This window comes from Leiobunum rupestre, chromosome 5 (assembly GCF_980474605.1).
Source record: "Leiobunum rupestre chromosome 5, qqLeiRupe1.1.hap1, whole genome shotgun sequence".
NCBI lineage: Eukaryota > Metazoa > Arthropoda > Arachnida > Opiliones > Sclerosomatidae > Leiobunum > Leiobunum rupestre.
This window is the reverse complement of record NC_143388.1, coordinates 34,550,178-34,573,465: the sequence shown is the minus strand read 5'-3', so window position 1 is coordinate 34,573,465 and position 23,288 is coordinate 34,550,178. Positions and strand designations below refer to the sequence as shown.

Below are 23,288 nucleotides of genomic sequence, written 5' to 3'. Positions count from 1 at the left end.
ATTAATCTTATATTTAATTAAATATTTAAAATTACATTAATCTTATATTTAATTAAATATTTATAAATTATATTAATCTTATATTTAATTAAATATTTATAAATTATATTAATCTTATATTTAATTAAATATTTATAAATTATATTAATCTTATATTTAATTAAATATTTATCAATTATATTAATCTTATATTTAATTAAATATTTATCAATTATTAATTAATCTTATATTTAATTAAATATTTATAAATTATATTAATCTTATATTTAATTAAATATTTATAAATTATATTATTCTTATATTTAATTAAATATTTAAAATTATATTAATCTTATATTTAATTAAATATTTATAAATTATATTAATCTTATATTTAATTAAATATTTATAAATTATATTAATCTTATATTTAATTAAATATTTATAAATTATATTAATCTTATATTTAATTAAATATTTATAAATTATATTAATCTTATATTTAATTAAATATTTAAAGTTATATTAATCTTATATTTAATTAAATATTTATAAATTATATTAATCTTATATTTAATTAAATATTTATAAATTATATTAATCTTATATTTAATTAAATATTTATCAATTATTAATTAATCTTATATTTAATTAAATATTTATAAATTATATTAATCTTATATTTAATTAAATATTTATAAATTATATTAATCTTATATTTAATTAAATATTTATAAATTATATTAATCTTATATTTAATTAAATATTTATCAATTATTAATTAATCTTATATTTAATTAAATATTTATAAATTATATTAATCTTATATTTAATTAAATATTTATAAATTATATTACTCTTATATTTAATTAAATATTTATAAATTATATTAAACTTATATTTAATTAAATATTTATAAATTATATTAATCTTATATTTAATTAAATATTTATAAATTATATTAATCTTATATTTAATTAAATATTTATCAATTATTAATTAATCTTATATTTAATTAAATATTTATAAATTATATTAATCTTATATTTAATTAAATATAAAATTATATTAATCTTATATTTAATTAAATATTTATAAATTATATTAATCTTATATTTAATTAAATATTTATCAATTATTAATTAATCTTATATTTAATTAAATATTTATAAATTATATTAATCTTATATTTAATTAAATATTTATAAATTATATTAATCTTATATTTAATTAAATATTTAAAATTATATTAATCTTATATTTAATTAAATATTTATAAATTATATTAATCTTATATTTAATTAAATATTTATAAATTATATTAATCTTATATTTAATTAAATATTTATAAATTATATTAATCTTACATTTAATTAAATATTTATAAATTATATTAATCTTATATTTAATTAAATATTTAAAAGTATATTAATCTTATATTTAATTAAATATTTATAAATTATTTTAATCTTATATTTAATTAAATATTTATAAATTATATTAATCTTATATTTAATTAAATATTTAAAATTATATTAATCTTATATTTAATTAAATATTTATAAATTATATTAATCTTTTATTTAATTAAATATTTATAAATTATATTAATCTTATATTTAATTAAATATTTATAAATTATATTAATCTTATATTTAATTAAATATCTATAAATTATATTAATCTTATATTTAATTAAATATTTATAGATTATATTAATCTTATATTTAATTAAATATTTATAAATTATATTAATCTTATATTTAATTAAATATTTATAAATTATATTAATCTTATATTTAATTAAATATTTATCAATTATTAATTAATCTTATATTTAATTAAATATTTATAAATTATATTAATCTTATATTTAATTAAATATTTATAAATTATATTAATCTTATATTTAATTAAATATTTAAAATTATATTAATCTTATATTTAATTAAATATTTATAAATTATATTAATCTTATATTTAATTAAATATTTATAAATTATATTAATCTTATATTTAATTAAATATTTATAAATTATATTAATCTTATATTTAATTAAATATTTATAAATTATATTAATCTTATATTTAATTAAATATTTATCAATTATTAATTAATCTTATATTTAATTAAATATTTATAAATTATATTAATCTTATATTTAATTAAATATTTTTAAATTATATTAATCTTATATTTAATTAAATATTTATAAATTATTAATTAATCTTATATTTAATTAAATATTTATAAATTATATTAATCTTATATTTAATTAAATATTTATAAATTATATTAATCTTATATTTAATTAAATATTTATCAATTATTAATTAATCTTATATTTAATTAAATATTTATAAATTATATTAATCTTATATTTAATTAAATATTTATAAATTATATTAATCTTATATTTAATTAAATATTTATAAATTATATTAATCTTATATTAATCTTATATTTAATTAAATATTTATAAATTATATTAATCTTATATTTAATTAAATATTTATAAATTATATTAATCTTATATTTAATTAAATATTTATAAATTATATTAATCTTATATTTAATTAAATATTTATAAATTATATTAATCTTATATTTAATTAAATATTTATCAATTATTAATTAATCTTATATTTAATTAAATATTTATAAATTATATTAATCTTATATTTAATTAAATATTTATAAATTATATTAATCTCATATTGAATTAAATATTTAAAATTATATTAATCTTATATTTAATTAAATATTTATAAATTATATTAATGTTATATTGAATTAAATATTTATAAATTATATTAATCTTATATTTAATTAAATATTTATAAATTATATTAATCTTATATTTAATTAAATATTTATAAATTATATTAATCTTATATTTAATTAAATATTTATCAATTATTAATTAATCTTATATTTAATTAAATATTTATAAATTATATTAATCTTATATTTAATTAAATATTTATAAATTATATTAATCTTATATTTAATTAAATATTTATAAATTATATTAATCTTATATTTAATTAAATATTTATAAATTATATTAATCTTATATTTAATTAAATATTTATAAATTATATTAATCTTATATTTAATTAAATATTTATCAATTATTAATTAATCTTATATTTAATTAAATATTTATCAATTATTAATTAATCTTATATTTAATTAAATATTTATAAATTATATTAATCTTATATTTAATTAAATATTTATAAATTATATTAATCTTATATTTAATTAAATATTTATAAATTATATTAATCTTATATTTAATTAAATATTTATAAATTATATTAATCTTATAATTAATTAAATTTTATTAAATTATTCGCAAATGTAGGCTTTGTCCCTTACAGTCTTTCCCTTTACTTCAAAGAGTTCTCTCGTTGTTTTGGGCCATCGCTGCTGGGGAAGGTAGTAAAGACTAATCCTCGCTCACTTCGTCCACCTTCGGAATTTAAATAATTTCTGGAAAGTTGCTCATGTTTAATTAAAATTCATTAAACATGGAGAGTTTGGATTAGAGTCCGACGCCGCCGCAGGGTGATTTTTTTGGCGCGCCACGCCACCGCCACCGCCAACATTTCTTCGGCGCGACGCCGTACTATTTTTAAAAAAAATCCAAGGGCTCTTACTCTAGTCATTATAATTATTGTTCAATGAACGGTTTCTAACAGAAATTCTATGAAAGAGTATAAACCCGTTTGTTATTCCGATTTCTATGTATAAACCGAAGATGATGATTAATGATTTCGCTGCAGTGGTCTATACAGAAAAACTGAAAGAGGCGCTAAATGACAGTTTGAGATATGAGTGTAATAACATCAAATAACTCACATGCAAAATACATCGGCGTCGGACTCTAGTTTCGATACATCAATCAAATAAACCTGCACGATGTAACGAATTGTGTACCTTTAACTTTTAAACTAATTAATAATTAGTTAAGTTCTTAAAAAGGGGTAAGAAGCGAAAGTCAGTTATTCGTACATTAATCGAACCAATGGTTGACGCTCGGATAACGTACGACTGTTGCGCATATTAACTCATTTATACGGAAGAACCTGGTCACCAAAAAGGGACGTTGTCCCTGTCAATCGCGGAACTCGAACCAATAGTGAATTCTATCTCACGTCTTGTTTTGATGTTTCTCAGGTCTCCAACTCTCTTTGAAAATTAACAGAGTCCCGTTTTAAACTGGCACAGATCACGTGTCCGTTCAAGCGTCATATAGCTTTATGACCAATCTTGACCAGTGCCCCACGAAAATCTAGCTGGTCACTCTCCATGGGGAGATCGTGAGAACCAAAACCAGGGTCCGATCACACAGACATAAAACTTAATAAAAATTAATTTTGACGAAGGTCGCCGACGTGCTAGCACTATTAATCACATAAAAGTTCACCACATATGAAAATTTGACCAAAATAACTTGACAGAGCAATACCAATTTGTCAATTGCCCTGGGATAAATACAAAGCCATTCCCACGAAAATATTTTTTCGTGAAAACACAAGTTAATGGCTTAAAGAAAATGGCAAACCTCATCTTTTAGAGGATAAATTTAGAGTATGGGTTTTAAACATCAATGAAAGGGAGAAGAAGTTCCGACTCTAAGCCCAACAACTACTGCGCCGCGAGTCGGCATAGAGAAAGGGGGACCATGGCCAATGCACCCAGAACGACCCTCTATAGTGAAGGGGATTAAACAGGGGGGAAGACCCATCAACTGTCACTCGGGCGCCAGTGTCCAGGTAGGTTCATGGGTTTCCACGAATTGGAAATGACTAAAAGAAATTGTATGGCAAAATATTTAACGGAATTACGAAAACTGCCGAATTTATATAAATATATAAATATATAAATTTTAATTATATTATTTATATTTTTTAAAATAACGGTTTTTAGGGCTTATTTTGCGTTACAACGAGTTAAAAGTTAACTTACCAATAAATTATTAGGCTCTAGGACATTTTGGAAAAACAGTTAGACTAAAGGACACTCTTAAAAACCCTCTAAACATAGTTAAGGACTCTTCATATCTGAGAGAAAATGACTAAAATAATGTCATTAAATCTCGAGACAGTTGAATAAAAAACAAGTGAATTTAAAATAAAATATAAAAATACATGTAACATCATCGAAAATATTTTCTGTCAACAACGTTGGCCAAGGAAACTTCATTCGTAGCTTCTTACTTCTCCGAGTGAACTTGTTCAAGGAGAGCTTTGGCCTTTGCTTTATCTTTCCGGGTGTCTGTGTGTGTCGGTCACTGTGTTCGCAGTTGACGTCAATTTTAATGACTACTGCCAAAAAGTTTCCTTGACTTTAGCCTTATTTATAATTTTAAAAAATCAATCTTTTATAATAATAAGAACTGAGAAAAACAACGAACATTGGAATTAGCGCTGTATAGGATAAAACTATGGTTTTTTTGAACATTTATTTATGACATAAAAATTTGTTACTGTAATAAGTGTTCTCTTTGAGACGATCTTGGAATATTGGTACTCAAGACGATGCCTCCGATAAGAAGCGGCGCCCCTCGCAACGAAAGCCGACAACTTAAAATGTAAGGATTAAAAATGAAAATTGAGCGCACGCTGCTGACCTCTAAAAATATCGGAGGCACCGCTCAAGACTAGCACTGCTAGGCCCAAAACAATAGCCCACATTGCAAGCTTTTAAAAATTAAAGGTAAAATGAATCAGCTTTAGGAAATTTGGAACCAAAGGAAAACAATAATGTTGACCTTGGCCTTTTATTTACCCAATTTAAACTCTTTTAAACTACTATTTCAAAAATAAAAAATATTATTTAATTAAAAGTTATATTTGAATATCTTTTTTGAGGAGTTACTTTGTTATTTAATGAAGCAGCATTTTGCTTACAATGGAATTTATACCACGACATCCATATAAATATTTTATTGCCAGCCTAATTTTTTGACAAATATTTAGCGCGTCATTTAACAATTTTTAAAAATTGTCGATAATATATTAAAAGTGAGGATACTTTTTGAATTAACCTCATTCGATATTTTTATACATCAAAGTAAAGAATAAATACAGTACAAAAGACAAGGTAAGTGGGAAATAAATAAGAGATAGACGAACAATGTAGTCGGAGTTAATGAAACCTGATGTGTCTACTCCAGAGAGAAACTGTTTTATCTGCTCGAAATATTCAAACATCATTTCGGAATTTCATTTCGCTAAAAGGCAGGTTTCACGTAGAAGATTTACCCTGCGAAACAATAAAAAAGAAATTTTATTAAATTTAACAATTCAAGGTAAAAAATGGGTTCTTGCTTTCTTTGCCAAAGTAAGGCTGAGATGAAAAATGTGTTAAGAATAAAAAACATAAACATTTTAAAAGTTAATAATATACTTCAAATCATTTTACTCTTCAAAAGGAAAGTATACACACATTTCATTAAATTTGAAGAAATTGTGGAATCCTTTTCGAAAAGCGATATAAGGAAAATGGATATGTATCTTATCTTGAATCATATAAATCTCTGAAGTTAAGTTTCGTTTCGAAATTTTTATTTGATTTATTATCGTAAGAGACAAAAAAACGCTATTTCCTTGGTAAATTTTCGTTAAATAATCTTCTCCGTTTCTCAAGTATTTCATTGAATTTTGCACATACTTTGGAAAATGTAACTGAAACAATTTACAACAATAAAATAAGTTGGCTTCTAGAAGGGTTCTATTAGGTCCTAGGAATCGCCTATAGAAATGTGAAACTTAGGCCAAAATGCAACCGACCTGGAAAATTTGGCAACACTTTGGAGTGATTGAATCACAAAACGTTAATAAAGTTTTTGCTTTCAATTGAAACAAAAGTTTGTTCAATGCTACATTTCTAACAGAAATTAGGTGCAATAGACGCGCAGATTAGATTAGCCTTCTTTATGATATCACACAAAAATATAATAAAAATAATTATTTATTTGTATATATCAAACTGAGACGGTAAATCCACTTCCTCCCCGCAGTCAGATGGCGCCACCCCTTAGTGGAAACACCCGCATTCGTTTCTGCAAAATTTAAAATATGTTTAACAGTGATCTCACCTTTGATAGCTTTTAAGATTAATTTCATTCATGATAATAATTCTTAATGTTATGCTCAAAAAGGAAGTAATTATGGAAGTTTATCCAAGTCATATGGTGTTATTGTTGTTCTTAAAAATATCAATTTAAATTTGGTTTATTTTACTCAATTAAAGGATGGCAAAAATAAAATCTTAAGTTTTTAGTATAAATTATGTGTAGAGGTCGGCGTTTGGATAAGAATTAATCACTTTATCTTTTTACCTCTCCGAGGGGACAAAGTCCCCTAGGAGGGGTTATACAACGACCGTGTCTGTCTGTGGGTCTGTGGGTGGGTCTGTGGGTGGGTCTGTGGGTGTGTCTGTCTGTCAGGACTGCGAACGCGTTCGCATTTTCGGTGCAAAGTGTAATCACTGCGTACGCAGTTTCTCAAAGGGTTGGCAAAACCACCGTGCGACGGTGAGCGTTAACGGATGCATTTGCGGTTTGGTTTGGATGGTGTTTTTTCGCTCACCGTCGTGACGGTTTGGTGTATTACGTTTTTGTAATGTTTATGCGTAGGTTGTGAGTGTTGAATTTGTTGTGTTTGTGTTCTGATGGATGTGCATGTTGAGTCTGTTGTGTTTATATGGGCGTTTTCTCTCCAACTTCTTCTTAATGACTTTGGGACGGACCGAGTGCTGAGTGTAATGCTACCTCTCAACGTTCAATGGCAGGGTTTCCACCAGTTGTACACGGTATTCGTCTTAGTATCAATTTGCGATCGCATCGGGCGGGATTTGAACCCGAGACCTCCTGATTGACAGGCGGACGTTCTACCACAGAACCACCGACACTTGTTACGCCTTATTGAAAATTAGACCTTCAGCTTTATCGGAAGCGTATTTAATAGAGTACGAAATTTTGGTTTAATTGAAATAGAATTGAAATTGAAATTATTGCATCGAAGAAATTCTAATTTAGCGTTTCTCTATTGATTAAAAACAAATGCGCCACCCAGGTTTCGAACCCAGACCATTCGGCTTGGCAGTCGAGCGCTCTACCACAGAACCACCGATAGCTGCTTAGATTCACTGAAATTAAGACAGGCATCGTAAGCATAATAGGTAATAAAGTCTTTTTTATTAATGAATTTATGAAGGCCTAATCTGGTATTTTTTAAAGGTTAAATCTTGTTTTAGCGCAGTCAGCCGAGATTAGAGGGTTAAAGGGTAGACCCTGTGGGTAGTCCACTTTCTTAACGACCTATATATAGTTCTGTTAATTCAAAGGAGATAATTTAACGTTAATTGCTTTAAAAGCTGGCGGTTAGTCAAGTGGCTCTCTGTGCTTTGTTGATGGTAAGGTTTTTGCTTCTTGTAAATACATTTGGTGTGGATATTTGGATATCTACGATTTCTTGGGTGTGCGAGTCATTATATGATATTGGAAATTGGACGGCATTGGTCTTTTTCATGTGGTATGCGTCACAACGTCAACAGGAAGTGAACGAGTCGTCCACTACCAGATATCTACGGTATCTTCATCAAGGGCGAGTGTTGAAATAAAATGAGCGTTAAAGATGCGGCAAGTATTTCGTAAGCGAGTAATTCCAAAAAGCCTCTGTAGATATTTCTTTCATTAAAATTTGTGTCGTATTATATTTAACTGATAAACTTGTTCTGTAAAAGGGTTTAATTCAATTGTGCATTGTTATAGTACGTCTAACGTACTGTTGTAACTACTTAACTTATGATATTCTGAATAAATTAAAATTGGTCGTTTCGTCTCAATTATTTTAATTATAATTAAAATTTTATACCGGGCGGGATAGAAATGGGTTAATATTTTTAACAAATAACTCTAAATTGCGGAGATATATCTTTAAGGGTTATCTCGAGAAATTAATACCACTAGGGACAATTCTACCGAGGAGAGGTATATTTTGGCTTGCCAACTTGTTTTTATCCACAACCGACTATTATCGGAAAAATATTTTTTTTGCACGTTAAATCCCTTTCCATACGAGGATAATAACTGTAAATAAACATTTAACCGAAATTTTTATGGTTAATCGATATTTTGGCAGTTACATTATCTGTTTTTCCCACTTCTAATTATGGGTACTGGTTTTAGATTGAATTATTGTAGAAATATGGTTTTGGCCTTAGAGTGTAATTTATCTTCGTGGCGGCAGGGGAGACGGGGGTTGGAACCTGAGAAAATGTCCTCTTTATATGAACCTTTGTCACATGGTTGGGTTTCTTTAATTAAAACAAAGAACAGGTTATCTTAACGGAGTGCGTGTCCTCTAGTTCACAATGAGCTCGATTCGGCTCGATGCTTTTCTAGAAAAGCTCGCGTATAGTTAGCATAATGTGCCATTCAGTTCTGTTATAAATTATAACAAAAACAGTTTTGCGAACTTGAAAAACAGTTTAGGGCTTGATATTATTAAAGCCTTTAAGTTAAAAATATCATATTTTATTTTATTTCATATCTGCACTTACTAACGATGGCATTTACATGTGTATTTCTGTCATAAACCCAGTCAACCACCAATCTGACAAATTACCATTCCTACCCCCTTTAAATGTATCAAAAATAACTTAGAACTATACTCAACATTATTCCCTTCCGCCATGATGTTATTCTTATCAGAAAGGGAATTCCCTAAAATTTGGTCTGCACCGTCATCTTGAAAATGCAAAAGTATGTTTTTTTACCATGCTTTGATTAAATGGAAAGATAATTTGCATTCGCAGACCGAAATATTATGATTAATTATTTGGAAAAATAAATAATTAAAACACAAAATAACAATTAATTACAATAACTAAAATCCATGTTCCGAAAAAATATAGGAATTAGAGGGCCGTAGTCCATTCCATTAGTTTGAGAAGTATAACTTAAAGGTGGCAGCACTTAACATTTTCATAGTTCTTAGCTACTTTTTTCAATCTTGAGTAGGAGAAGCTAACGTCTTTGAGGGTTTTCAATGTACAGGTAGAAAGGGGGTCGGCACCGGAAATCCCCGCTTCCTTCCCCCTTCCGGCAGGTGGCGCTGGGGGGTCGACATTTTCTTCCCCCCTCGGGGTAAGTCACCGAAGGTCATTGACCTCCGCAGAGTGGCGCGCGCTGATTGGCTGGCGCGTAACTACGCGGCGCGGGAACCACGTGGTTACTACGCGTGTACTGCGCGCTTATTGGCTGGCGCGGCGCGTGTACTGCGCGCTAATTGGCTGGCGTGAAATTATTCAAAATGGCGCCGATTGGTTGGTATTTTGGCGCGAAAAAAGGTCAGTACTCCTTTAAAGGAATTCCCGGGCTCGCTATACTCGGGCATTGTTAAAGTGGTGACAGGTTTGATTGATTACGAGCAGGTGTTTATCGAGGAATGCGCCGTTGCTAGGTTACCCAGTACGCTGTTAGAGGAAACTCCAGATTTGTATTCGGGACGATTTCGTTGTATACGTAAATTTCGAAGAAAAAATGGCTACGGTAAATAGCCACGATATTCCTTTAAAATTTCTTTCGAAAAAAAACGATTAATGAGTTTCGTTAATTGGAAGGTACCAGGTGTACATAAATCAGACTTGGCCGCGCAAGGGTTTTATTCGTTACCAGACAGCGTTTCGGTCAAGTGCGCCTTCTGTCCGCTAGTCATAACCGACTGGAAAAGCGTAGCACTCATTCGACACTTGGAAAAGATACCGCTTTGCCCTTTCATGAAAGGAGAATCTGTAGGAAACGAAACGAATCTCGAGTAGGGATGACGGTAGCTTACTTGGTAGGACGAACAACTTTGTAAATAGCAAATTCAAATAGTCACGAGTTCGAATCCCCTCCAAATAAGAGACCGTCATTCTTTTTATAAAAATGGACGACTTTTACGTAACTCTACCGAGTAACGCCTCTAGCGACCTCTATCCGGCGAATACTCAGTCAAACTTTAAAGTAAAATTGGGTCGTTCTATAACACTACCGGACAAATTTGTTGTTGGCGTGTCGGAAGTAATTTTGCCTCCCAACTGGGAAAATATCACGGATAAAACTAATAATTTTCAATTAAAAACTGTGGCGGTTGATTATTATAAAAAACGACCTTACATTTATAAAATCTCATTAAAAGTCGCTAAATTGGAAGCCGAAAAAGACACTGCCGGATTTGTCATCAAATATAGTCTGGTTAAAAAAGTTGTACGCGCTATTAACGAAGGAATAAGGGAAAATGGACTGGACGCCTACATTTCGTTCAAAATCTGGGAAAAACCCGATGGACTTTATTGGATTTACGATCCGACAATACATAATCCGGCTGACCCGACCAAGAAAAAGAAGACCAATTTCGAGCTATTTATTCCTGACGGACCTTTGAAAGAACTGTTATGTTTCGAGAGCAAGGATGACACGGGATATCAATCGGGGGTATATCAGCCGTCAAAACCGGTAACCCCCTATACGAGGAGCATAATTTTAAATCATCTAAATTATATTGAAATCAAAGAAAATCATCTACGCGATATGACTTTTACACGCAACGTAGAAGTTGACTGTAATATTCCGATTGGAACTTATTTAAGTATTCAAGCAATATTAGACGCCATGTCAAACACTATCCCTGATCACGTGAGAAACCTTGTTCATTTCGGTATAAACCCCAATGGCACAATCCATGTAGGAGCTGATCACGGGGCTGTGACTATTTTCTTCAAATCCAGTAAGAAAGGCTTAGGCGAATTATTAGGATTTACGGATTTTGATTTTGACCTGGTTGGTCACGACAGTACTTATCCGGCCGATTTATCTAGAGGCGCGAGTACGCTTTATCTATATTCGAATTTAATATATCCCCAGTATACCGGAGATACTTTCGCTCCTCTCATGAAAATTATACCGTTAGCGAGCAATGATCAGTCTAGTAATAAGTCTATTATATACGACAAAATAGACTATTACCCGGTTAAAGCAAGAGAGCTAGAGTTGATCGAGATAGACTTAAAAACTGATTTTGGAGAAAATTTGATATTTAACGCGGGGAAGACGGTCGTTCGACTTCATTTCAAGAAAGATGTCAGAGAGTGACAGTTATTTCCGTTACTATAAGTCTCAATATGGGGGGCGAGTGTTCGCCGGCCCCGTTTACCAGAGAGGGCGTGGTTTGGGTGGAATATTTAAGAAATTAATGAGATATATTACACCGATGGTAATACCTTTACGCAGCGAAGCGCTAGGTCTCGGAAAGCGTATGTTCGGTGATCTGGAATCCGGTGTAGATCCGCAATTGGCTATCCGCAACAATTTACGATTAGCCGGAAGCAATTTGTTACATAAAGCCGCTGACAGAATGAGTAAGCCCCAGTCAGGCAGTGGAACTCGTAAGAGACGCGTGCCTCCTAGACAACGGAAAAAGAAAACGAAAAAATCAAGGATGAAAGACGATTTTTTGGGATAAGAAACAATGGCGCTTCGAGAAGGCATGCTAAGTTCGTTAGACTTGTTCGAACGACCCGTGTTAAATACCAATATATTAGTTACAACCGAAATACGATATCTGCCCACGAATAACATAACCGACAATGGCCCTCTCGAATTTTTTATTCCGGCATCTGATGACTTATACATTGATTTATCCAAAACTATGCTCAAACTAAAAATGAAACTCGTGCATTTCGACGGTACAGACGTACCAGCCACTGAAGTGAAAGTCGGGGTCACGAATAATCTTATTGGAACTCTTTTTTCGCAAATCGACGCGTATTTGGGCGATACGTCGGTACAGTCTACAAATAATCTTTCGGCGTATAACGCGTACTTGGCGAAATTGCTGAATTTTGGTGAAGATGCTAAGAAAACGCAACTGGAGAATGGAATGTATTATATGAACGCGGCCTGTAACCCGCAAGACATGTGGGAACCTGCTTTTAACAATGATCGTAACGGAATGCTGAAGAGATGCGCGCGAACGAAAGAATCGACCACGTTTGAGTTAATGGGCCATTTACCCCTCGATATTTGTCACATGAATAAGTTTATTGTAAATCAACTACCCGTAAGATTCCGCTTAGTAAGAAGCCCTCGTTTAACTTGTATAATAGCTTTAGAGCAGGGAAAAGATTATAAGCTAATTTTAGAACAGGCGTATTTATACGTTACTAAAGTCAAGGTGGCTCCGCAGATAAGTTTAGCCCACGCTAGGATGCTAGAAAGCGGAATACCAGCGATTTATCCCATTACGCAAACAATTATGAAAAGTTTTTCTATCGCTCAGGGTCTAAAAAACATAAATCGCGATAACGTTATACTCGGGAAAATACCAAAAAGGGCAGTTGTAGTTTTTGTCAAAGAAGAAGCTTTCAACGGGTCATTGACCACAAATAGCTTGAAATTTGAACATTTAAATATCACCGACTTATCTTTGTCAGTCGGACCGGATAGATACCCTCCTGACGGCTTTCAAATGGATTATGCAAATTCAAATTACTGTTTACCTTACCAGGCTTTATTCGAGTCAATGGGCATAGCTTCCGAAGATAGGGGTAATTATCTAAATTTTGCGAATTTTAAGGAGGGGTACACCATCTTTACTTTCGATATGTCGCCGGACCAGAATGCTTCGGCTGATCATACGAGTATTCCTCGACAGGGGTCTCTACGTTTAGATGTTCAATTGAAAGACCCCCTACCGACTAATGTCGTGTGTATAATGTACTTTGAATTTGATAACGAGATTTTAATTACCCGGGACAGAAAGGTGATATATAGTATCGAATAAAATGAGCCACCCTGTTTTCTATTCGATTAGTTCGACGCGAGCTTTTGTTTGAGAATGACACGCCCCCATTTTCTCTCCAACCAACTCGACATTTTTTTATCGGCGAATCTCGCGGAGCCTGAAATTTTAATTAACCGTCAAGGACATAGAAAATATGTCAATTTTAGCGTAAAAGTGTGGAAGAATCTCTGGAACTATGAACAAGAAATTGAAAGATTTTTCAATACCACTACCGAAGCTATACGTTTTCACAGCTGGTTGTCGGATAGTGTCAAGTTGGAAGGATTCTTCTGTCAGCGTGGAAGAATTATTGATATTCGCGGCTATATTCGCGGGTCTAATTCAAATTACGACGTTGTGTATTCCTCCGCCAACGGGGTCGCCCTAGATAAAGAAGCCTGGGACCGTTTGAAGATTATCCGTACGAGTCTCGACAAAGAAATAACTGACCGAAAAGACGCTTTTGAAGGAATGAAAATGTCTATTTTAGACGAATTAAAAAGTGTATTATTTACGTTAACCGAGGCGTGCCCAAACCTGCCCTGCCATAATCAATTGGCCCATCACATTAGCTGCAAACCGATCGCGTCACATTTCTGCGAAAGACTTGAAAAAAGTGTCAAGATGGCGATACCCCTTATGAACTATGACAACGTAATTAAGGCATTTTACGTCAACTTTCCCGACTATAAACTGGGGGTAGAAAATTTATATCATAATATCATGCAAAATGAATCTGAAATTTTATCAGAGCTGATGTATTAAAAATTTCCATTAAAATGTATAAAAATGTAAACTTTGCTGGTCTTTCATTTAATAATGTAGCACACTGTGAACTGTCAAGACATGAATATAGAATCTATTTATTTTGACCCAGAAAATCCCGGAAGTCTGGGAGGACTAAAACGTTTATCCGAACAATTACCCTCTATTTCCAAGAAAAAAATTAAAGATTGGGCGTTGACCCAAGACGCCTATACGTTGCACAAAGATAAAAAATTTAATTTTCCTAGAAATAGGACTTATGTCACGAGCTTGAACGAAGAACACCAGGCTGATTTAATCGAGTTAAACGAATTAAAAAATATTAATAAATTTAATTATATTCTTACTAATATCGATATTCTGTCCCGATATTTATTCGCTATTCCCGTGAAAACTAAGAGAGCGAGCGATATATTAGCTGCTTTCAAAAAAATCCACAAACAACGTAAGCCTTTGAAAATTAATACTGATCAAGGTTCTGAATTTTTAAATCGTAAAGTGCAACGCTATTTCAAGGACCAGGGAATTAAGCATTTCGTTTGTTACGGCGATAAAAAAAGCAGCGTATGCGAGAGAGTGAATAGGACGCTTAAAAATAAAATTTACAGATTTCTTACCAAAAGTAAAGGAAAAAAATTTATAAAAGAACTACCAAAAATTGTAAAGTCCTATAACGACAGCATTCATCGCACGACGGGATATAGACCTAGCGAAGTAACCTTAGCCAATGAGCATCTTGTTTGGCAAAAATTATTTGGAAAGAAAGCGAAAAGAGAGGAACCGAAATTCAAGATTGGCGATCACGTGCGCCTGTCAAAAACCAGCAAAGTATTTCGTAAGGGATTTAAAGGATATTGGGGTAAAGAGGTTTTCACCATATCGAAGGTGATAAATAAACCCCGCCCACTCTACCATATCAAGGACAAGAATAACGAGAAAATATTGGGGTCATTTTACCCCGAAGAAATTCAAAGGGTTTTGCCATGAATACTTTTCAATTGGACGCTTTTTTAAAATGGGACCCGAGAACCAAACCTTTTTTTATGGGCACATTTTCCAAAGATACTTTACCTCGAGATTGTCCGAAAAAAAAGCCCTTTGTTTGGTGGCCAATGTACAAGACTCATCAATGCCGGGAAGCCATTGGATAGGAATCTTCGTCAGTGCTAAAAATAGGAAAGGACAACGCGTGGGAGATTTTTTTTGTTCTTTCGGTCAACATTTTGATGTCTACGGTTTTAAATTGGATCATTTAGCTCAGAAATGGTTTTATAATAAAAATATAATTCAAGATATGAACCAAGAAACTTGCGGTTTGCACGTTGCTTCGTTTCTGTTAAATAGGTCTGCTGGATTAAGCTTTAAGAAAATTTTAAAAATGTATAATAATGAAATATATATGAACGAAGTAATTTCGCTATTGGCATTGTGTGTACATTTATTTAATCACGAAAACAGATTTTGTAATCAATAGTGTTTAATAAACATGGCGTCTTTCTTTGCGACCTTGTCGGGTTGGCAATTCCTTTCTTGTCAAGAGCGGTCCTACGAAAGGCAAGGAAACAGGTTCGGTCGTATTGCGAAGGGTGGATTCCGAAGGCTTATAGCTGCTGTCTTTGAAAGTTGGCGTGCTATATTCATCGAGACTCGTTTCGCTTCGAGATTTACGTAGCTCAGCTCGAGCGGGCGAAGTGAAAACGTTGCTAGCGCCGTTCTTCCATCTTCCCTTTTGGTAGCCTGGAGTACTCGCAAAGTCAGGCTTGAATGGAATATTTCGTGACGTCACGAGATGCTGTGGGGCTGCAATTAAAGTTTTATGGGCGTAATCGGGCGATTGACTTTCGTCCAACCCCGAAATGCCGGAGACACTCTGCCATGGTGTAGAAATTCCAGGATTTATCGGTGATGCTGGGAGGGGCCTGTTAATAGCCATTTCCAGTTGGTGGAGAGGTTGCTGTACGGCTCTTTGCACCTGTTGCGGCGCGGCGAATAGTTGATGGAGCTGATTTGCCGTTTGGGGAGGCGAAAAAAAACTTGGCGAGGCGAGCGGCGGGTTACCGAATGAACCGTTAGGTACAGCGGGAGGCTGGTAGATCGCACCGTGTGCTAACTGTATCGGCGCTAACGTACTCGAAGAAGGAGGTAAAGGGGGCGGTTTTATTTGAACGGCTGGAGCGCCGTCATAGTCTTTAATTCTGAGATACCGCGCCAACATTGCCAGATATTCTCGTAGTTTTTCTTTTTCACTACCGTCTCGAACGGGTTTGTTAAGAATACTATTCATGTGTTCTTGTATTAAATTTAGCAATTTTTCGGTATCGGATAAATAGCTATCCGCGGGTAGCAAGACAAATTTCTTCATCGCGCCGGATTAATTATACGACCCAAGATTGGCGGGATGAGCGAATCGAGAATCGCTCCCCAAAAACCGCCCGTTTGCGAGACTAGAATTCTTCGTCGATAACAATCACTGAGATCTCTTTGACCTAGTTTTCTAATAGATTTTTTATATCGTTGTAATTGCCGTCGTTTATGCTCGCCAACTGGTAAAGCTCCGCGGCAAATATTATGACAGATATTCGCGATTGAGCCAACCTGATCTCGCGTGGCGTTCTTCAGTAAAAATCGTCTTTGATTTGGGGAAGCCTTTTTTAATAAAGTTAGATACGGGCGGCTTTCTATAATTGACCTGGGCAAAGGCATTTTACAGAATGACGTAAAATTCGAATAAACACTTTGTTATATATTCTGATTATTACAATAATATACATTTTCCTCTACCAAAAATGATAAATACATAAAATAAAAAATTAATTTTCGGTAAATACTAACATTGGTCCTTCTTCCATGAGGCATTGCGTTCTAACTTTTAGAAATTCGGGAGTTTTTTGTTGCAGGTCAACAACCACGTTAGAATAGGGCGTATCCGACGTTACGTAATTATAAACGTTGCTCAGAAAATTAGGGTTATGCGGAAAGATCTGACGACTTAAATGTTTTATTTGTGATGGATCACGGGGGCTTCGGAACAGGACTATAAATGAGGCGTTAAGCGAAATGTCGCGAGAAAATCTGCCCTGACCAAAGACGTTCTGGCATAAGAATACAATACTCAGATTCAGATGATGCGAACACACTCGAAAAAGTTCAGATACCAGCGCGTTGTCTAAGCACTCGCTCGAAAGATCGTCTAGCACCAAGAGGTTTTTTTGTCTTTTGTCAAACAAATCTTCGGGTTTTTCACTAAAGAGTCCCTTATGGAATTCAATTTCGGGGGCGAGGGTTTTTAATTCGTCAAATTGATCGTTCCAAAGATTGTAGCAATATAAAATTTTTTGGGGTGGATTGTCGAACATTAAATTTTTATTTTTCAAGAGATTAAACGTCCAGTGACTTACTGGGGCCAGCCAAAAGAAAGGTACAGGGGGTTTGAAATTTTAGGCGTGTGAGTGACATGAATATCCGTAGGGAATAGAAGTACCGTCTTTGAAAAATATACGTTTCGTCGACGTAAATCCCACTAGTTTTTCGGCTTGTCTGAGATACAAGTGCCCGGTTTTTTGTCTTTTCACGTTAAAGGGAATCTCGACACGGTATTTTAATTCGCGGTTCTCGAGCGCCAACTGCTTTATCGTGTCAAAGTTTAAGATGGTCTGATTTTTTTTAGTAAGAGTGACGCCTTTTATCTTGGTTAAAATTTTGCCCGATTCGAACAAGATAGAGTAACCCTTGGGGGCTATCGTGGTAAAAGCTTTAATGGGGTCATTAGGATATTCATCCGTAAGTCCGCCCAAGCTGCTTGATAAAGTTAAATCTAATTTCTTATCGTGTATCAGAATACAACTGTCCGTATCGCCGTAGGCCAAATTAGGCCCGATTTTAGCCATTAGATTGTATAATTTAATACGCCCATAAGAGGCGACGAAAATGCCCACAGTTGGGGAACCTTTACGATAAGCCGGGACGTGGTCTTCGTGATATTTGGTCGTCACGAGAGCCATTCCGTTTTCTAGGAGTTTTAAATCGGTCAGCTCTTTCGTTTTATCAGTTAAAATTTTAACCAAGTCAGCGTAGGAGTTTATAAAAGAACTATTATTTTGACGTAATTGAATTAGGTGACGCCCCCAAAGCTGGTTAAGGGAAAGCTTGCCAAGCGCTTTGAGAGCCGGGTTAGAGCTAACCTCTTCTAGGCCTATTTTTATCCCGTCCTGTTCCCAAAAGTCGTTTAAATATTTTTGTTTTTCTTCTAAGGAGTCAACGTTTTTAGGAAAACCAGCGTATTGGGTTTTCATTTTGTAAAAATCTCTGACATAATCGTCAAAAAGGGGGCAGTCAGAGTCGAAAGTTTCGCGATAATGCTGCACTTCGTGAATTTGTAAAACTTTATAATTATATTGAAGGGATAAATAAAACTCGGGGGTAGTGTACGTATCCGTAATCGCGCGTTCCGCCTCGGTATGACGACAGTCGGCTAGATTATAGAGGGCGCACGTTCTGCATAGCGTAAACATTAATTTATCGCCAATCAGGGAGCCCAAGACGGGGAGATATAGATCTTGGGGTGGGAGAAGAGTCGCTTTGATTAGCCCGAAATAGAAATTGGGTTCGTAATTAAAGTTGCTAGTTAAGATTTCGGGGACCCCTTTGGGGTAGCGGTAATTTTTGGACATGGAGACCGATGGATACATACTGTTAAAATCGTAAAATTTAATCGGCCTCTCGGGGGTGGATTCTATATACAGTAAAAAATTTTCAACGCGCCCACCCCTCAGAGCGCTTCGCGAATTGATCGGATCGGAGAAAGCCAGTTCGTCGCAAAACGAATTTATTTCGGGGTTATCTTTTAAAAACGTGTCCCATTCACACTCCCATATGGTAATTAAACGCGCGTTGGGGTAATTTTGACGATAAAACTCGATTTTGTCGAGAGTTTTTAAGTAATTATTGATGTTAGATTCTTTAAGTTCGTAATTGTACCCATTATGGTCAGTGTGATTGGGACACCCGTGCCAGAAACACCCGAAAAATTCCCCAATTATTAAAGGGTCAGCGCTGTAAATGTCGGGGTGGTAAGGAGCTAAATACTTTTCTCCCTCCAACGATCGCGCCGTTTGAAACTTTACGTGCATTTTTTGCTCCAAGTAAGCCGCCCATCTGAGAGCTTTAACGGAATGCTTACCCCTGTACCCTGCTGGCGGGATAATAGCTATGGTATTTCGTTTCAGATACCGGCTCAAAAATAAATCGGTTAAAGCTCCGGGTAGAGTCACGCTTTTTCCCGCCAAAATGTCGAAATTGACCTTTTCTCTAAAAAGATTTCTGAACCGGTCAAAACCCCTCTGTAACAGCTTGACGTCATCAATGGCGTACTTTGTCAACACTTCTTTTAAATCAAAAACGGTACATTTTTGGGCGTCGTACCAAGTGTCGAAATTTGCCAATTGGTCGGGGGTTAATTTATCTACTTCGAAAAAGGATTTTTCCGGTACGACGCCGATATAGTCTAAGGTGTCTTTTTTTAAGAAAGAATACGGGAAAAATCCCTTGCTTTCGCTTAAATTAAAGGTTTTGGAGAAGCTTCTGAGAGGGGCTGGAAAATAAGAAAAGCTATCTATAAATCTTATATTGTATTTGGAAAGAAACATCGCGAGAAGTTTGCAGCCTTTAAAGATAACTTCGGGGATTATTGGCCGGGTCAGAACTCCTTTTAATACGAGTAAACTGTCAAATCCAGATCCAAAATGCGAAATGCACGTAATGTTATTAAAAACTGGTTCGACCTTTGAATATTTGGTTTTACCCTTTTTTGCAACGACCTGACTCTCCAATAAGTAATCTAAAAACGTCTCGACGCAATTAAAGCCGGTAAAGGTACGGTAATCGTACGTTTCAGAGTACGGACTGTCTTGCATAGCGGTAATTAGCAGAACGGGTTTAATCTCGTCATTGTCGACTAAAGTTTCAAAATCAAAGTAAAGGATTCTGGTGGAATTTTCCGCTAACGTGATAGGTTGAACAAAACACGCATTTTTCGGGTGCTCAATTTTGCAGTAATGACATTTCAAATCGCATACGTGCTCGCCTTCAAACTCTTTCCCGCAAGTTAGGCAACGTTTGAGTTTGTCGCACGTGCCTAATTCTATATGCTTTTGGAAGCACGTATTCCCCGAAAAATATCTAAAGCAGTTGGCGCAACGTTGACTAGTTTCGGTATGAGAAACATTCGTGTCGAGACACCGCTTACAGCTAACGCCCCCCTCGCAATTGTGCTGTTTTTTTACTTTGACATTCGTAAAAACTTTCAAACAAAATGGACAGTACCCTATTCCCCCGAACATGGCGGCGTAAGACCTCACTACGTGAACGTGGTTTCCTAATTTAAGGAGAAAGATTTGTTTGGGTTGAAAGTGGCCTAAATAAATGGGGTCAAAATTGGAATCGGAATCGAGTAAGATAATTTGATAATCGGGCAAGACATTTTGGAATTTAGGAATGTCTTTTATTTCAACAGGACCTGGGGGAACTTTTGATAATCTGTGTAATGCTAAGGCCGCTTTTTTTTGTTTTGGATGGTTGACATTACGAATGTAACTTAGATCATGCATATTAAAATTTTTGGATTGGCCTTTATTTTTTAATTCTTGGTAGTCAGCGAGGCACTGTCCTACCGCTACAGCCCTCGCAAAACACAGATTATCAGAATTGCGAATCGGGATAAAGGTATTGCCCTGTTCAATGTAATTATCTAAGCAGTCAATAGTCCTGTTACGAATACTTTTTCGAATACCACTCATATTTGTGTCTTGCAGAAGAATTACGTCGAATTTTAGGGGGGCCTCAAAGTATAAATTCTTATGGGACTGGGCTACCTGCTCGATACCGCTTAAAATTCTAGCGGCCGTCAACTCGTTTAGGTTCATAAATTGGAAATTAATGGGCTCTTCGAGTTCGTCCGAACTGACCGCTATTCTGATACGACTATAACCCTGATTTTCATCGCTAATTTCGTTTAATAGGGATTGGAAAATTTCGTTTAATTGGGTTTCTATTCGCGCGTGGTTGAGATCGTCCAAGTTTTTGAACTCGCACTTGAATTCTAAAGTTTTACATTTGTATTTTTTGGAAGTCCGAGAGATAATTTTAGTAACCGAATAATAGTTCTCAGGTCGAAACCTGGTACTTAAATCGAGAGGGGCTTCTTGAGTCATTGTAATTTACGAATATCGTCGTAGCGTTGAGTCACTTCCCTCAATAACCGCAGGACGTCGTGAATGTCTCTTCTGCCGTATAGGGTCAGCGATTTTGCAAATGAGGAACCAGAATTTTTGGTCAAGCAAGTGTGACCGGTGGCCTGGCTATGGCGAATTTCTATTTTATCACCCTCAATTAGGTAAACGGCGTCTTGGTCCTTGACGTCTTCTAAGGCTGCTTTAAGCTGGGGTCCTGATTCTAGTTTAACGCATACACCCTGTTTAGTCGGTTGCGGAAGACTGGATGCTACGTGCGTGGCGTAACGCCTTATATCTATATATATTTTTTGGTCAAAGGTCGCTATTTTAACGCCCAAATCTCCGAGCTCGGAGAATTCTAATACAATATCGTGCCAAGTGGTATTCTTTGTTAATTTTTCTATGTCTTGGTTAGCCCCTTTCCCCGCGAATAATTGTCGAGGTTTATTTTTTTTAATTACTTCGCCGACTTTTGATTTTCTAGCGTATACTTCGGGCAACTTCACTGGTGCTGTTGGGGGAGTGTCATAATCGAGCTTAATGTCGTCTCGGGCTGCCTAAGACATATAGAGATTAAAAACTAATCTCGCTTAAAAAATTTCAAAAACATAATTACCATCTTGCTGATTGGTCGTCGGAGAGTGGGTGCGAAATTGACCGTTGGGCGGTTTCTTTTATACTCGCAAGGTAAGGGGGGGAAAGAACAAAATAATCGCGTGACATTCCTATTGTCAATTTGTCAAAATGATTAATTACTTAACGAAAGCGGAATGAACCGGTTCTACCATGACTATGCGAAAGGATTGTTCACTAACGCATTTCCAGCGCGACTCAATTTAATTCGATGACATAATTAATAGGTTTTTCTCTCGGTATTGTCACTAAAGGTATTTGCGCCGCTAAGTTATTTCTACACCTGCTCAATCAATCAAACCTGTCACCGCCTTAACAATGCCCGAGTATAGCGAGCCTCGGAATTCCGTTAAAGGAGTACTGACCCCTTTTCGCGCCAAAATACCAACCAATCGGCGCCATTTTGAATAATTTCGCGCCAGCCAATTAGCGCGCAGTACACGCGCCGCGCCAGCCAATAAGCGCGCAGTACACGCGTAGTAACCACGTGGTTCCCGCGCCGCGTAGTTACGCGCCAGCCAATCAGCGCGCGCCACTCTGCGGAGGTCAATGACCTTCGGTGACTTACCCCGAGGGGGGGAAGAAAATGTCGACCCCCCAGCGCCACCTGCCGGAAGGGGGAAGGAAGCGGGGATTTCCGGTGCCGACCCCCTTTCTACCTGTACATTGAAAACCCTCAAAGACGTTAGCTTCTCCTACTATCTTGGTCACTTTTAAAACTGCGCGAGTACAAATATAATTAACAGTTTAATGATTTCTTACAAAATCGTGTTAACGTTGCACGTTAATTTGTAAGTTGTGCAATTTTAAATAGTAGAGTTCATGCTTTTTATGATC

At 34.1% G+C, this 23,288-nt stretch overlaps 1 protein-coding gene across 1 annotated transcript; it reads right to left on the bottom strand.

Moving 5' to 3' along the window:
* Positions 1–21,425: 21,425 nt before the first annotated feature.
* On the bottom strand, positions 21,426–22,462 carry LOC149944351 (uncharacterized). The gene is made up of 2 exons (XM_090175728.1): positions 22,435–22,462; positions 21,426–22,375 (listed from the first exon to the last, which is right to left on the bottom strand). Exons 1-2 carry the CDS (start codon positions 22,435–22,437, stop codon positions 21,794–21,796), a joined length of 585 nt encoding a protein of 194 aa, XP_090031854.1. The 5' UTR covers positions 22,438–22,462; the 3' UTR covers positions 21,426–21,793.
* Positions 22,463–23,288: the final 826 nt, after the last annotated feature.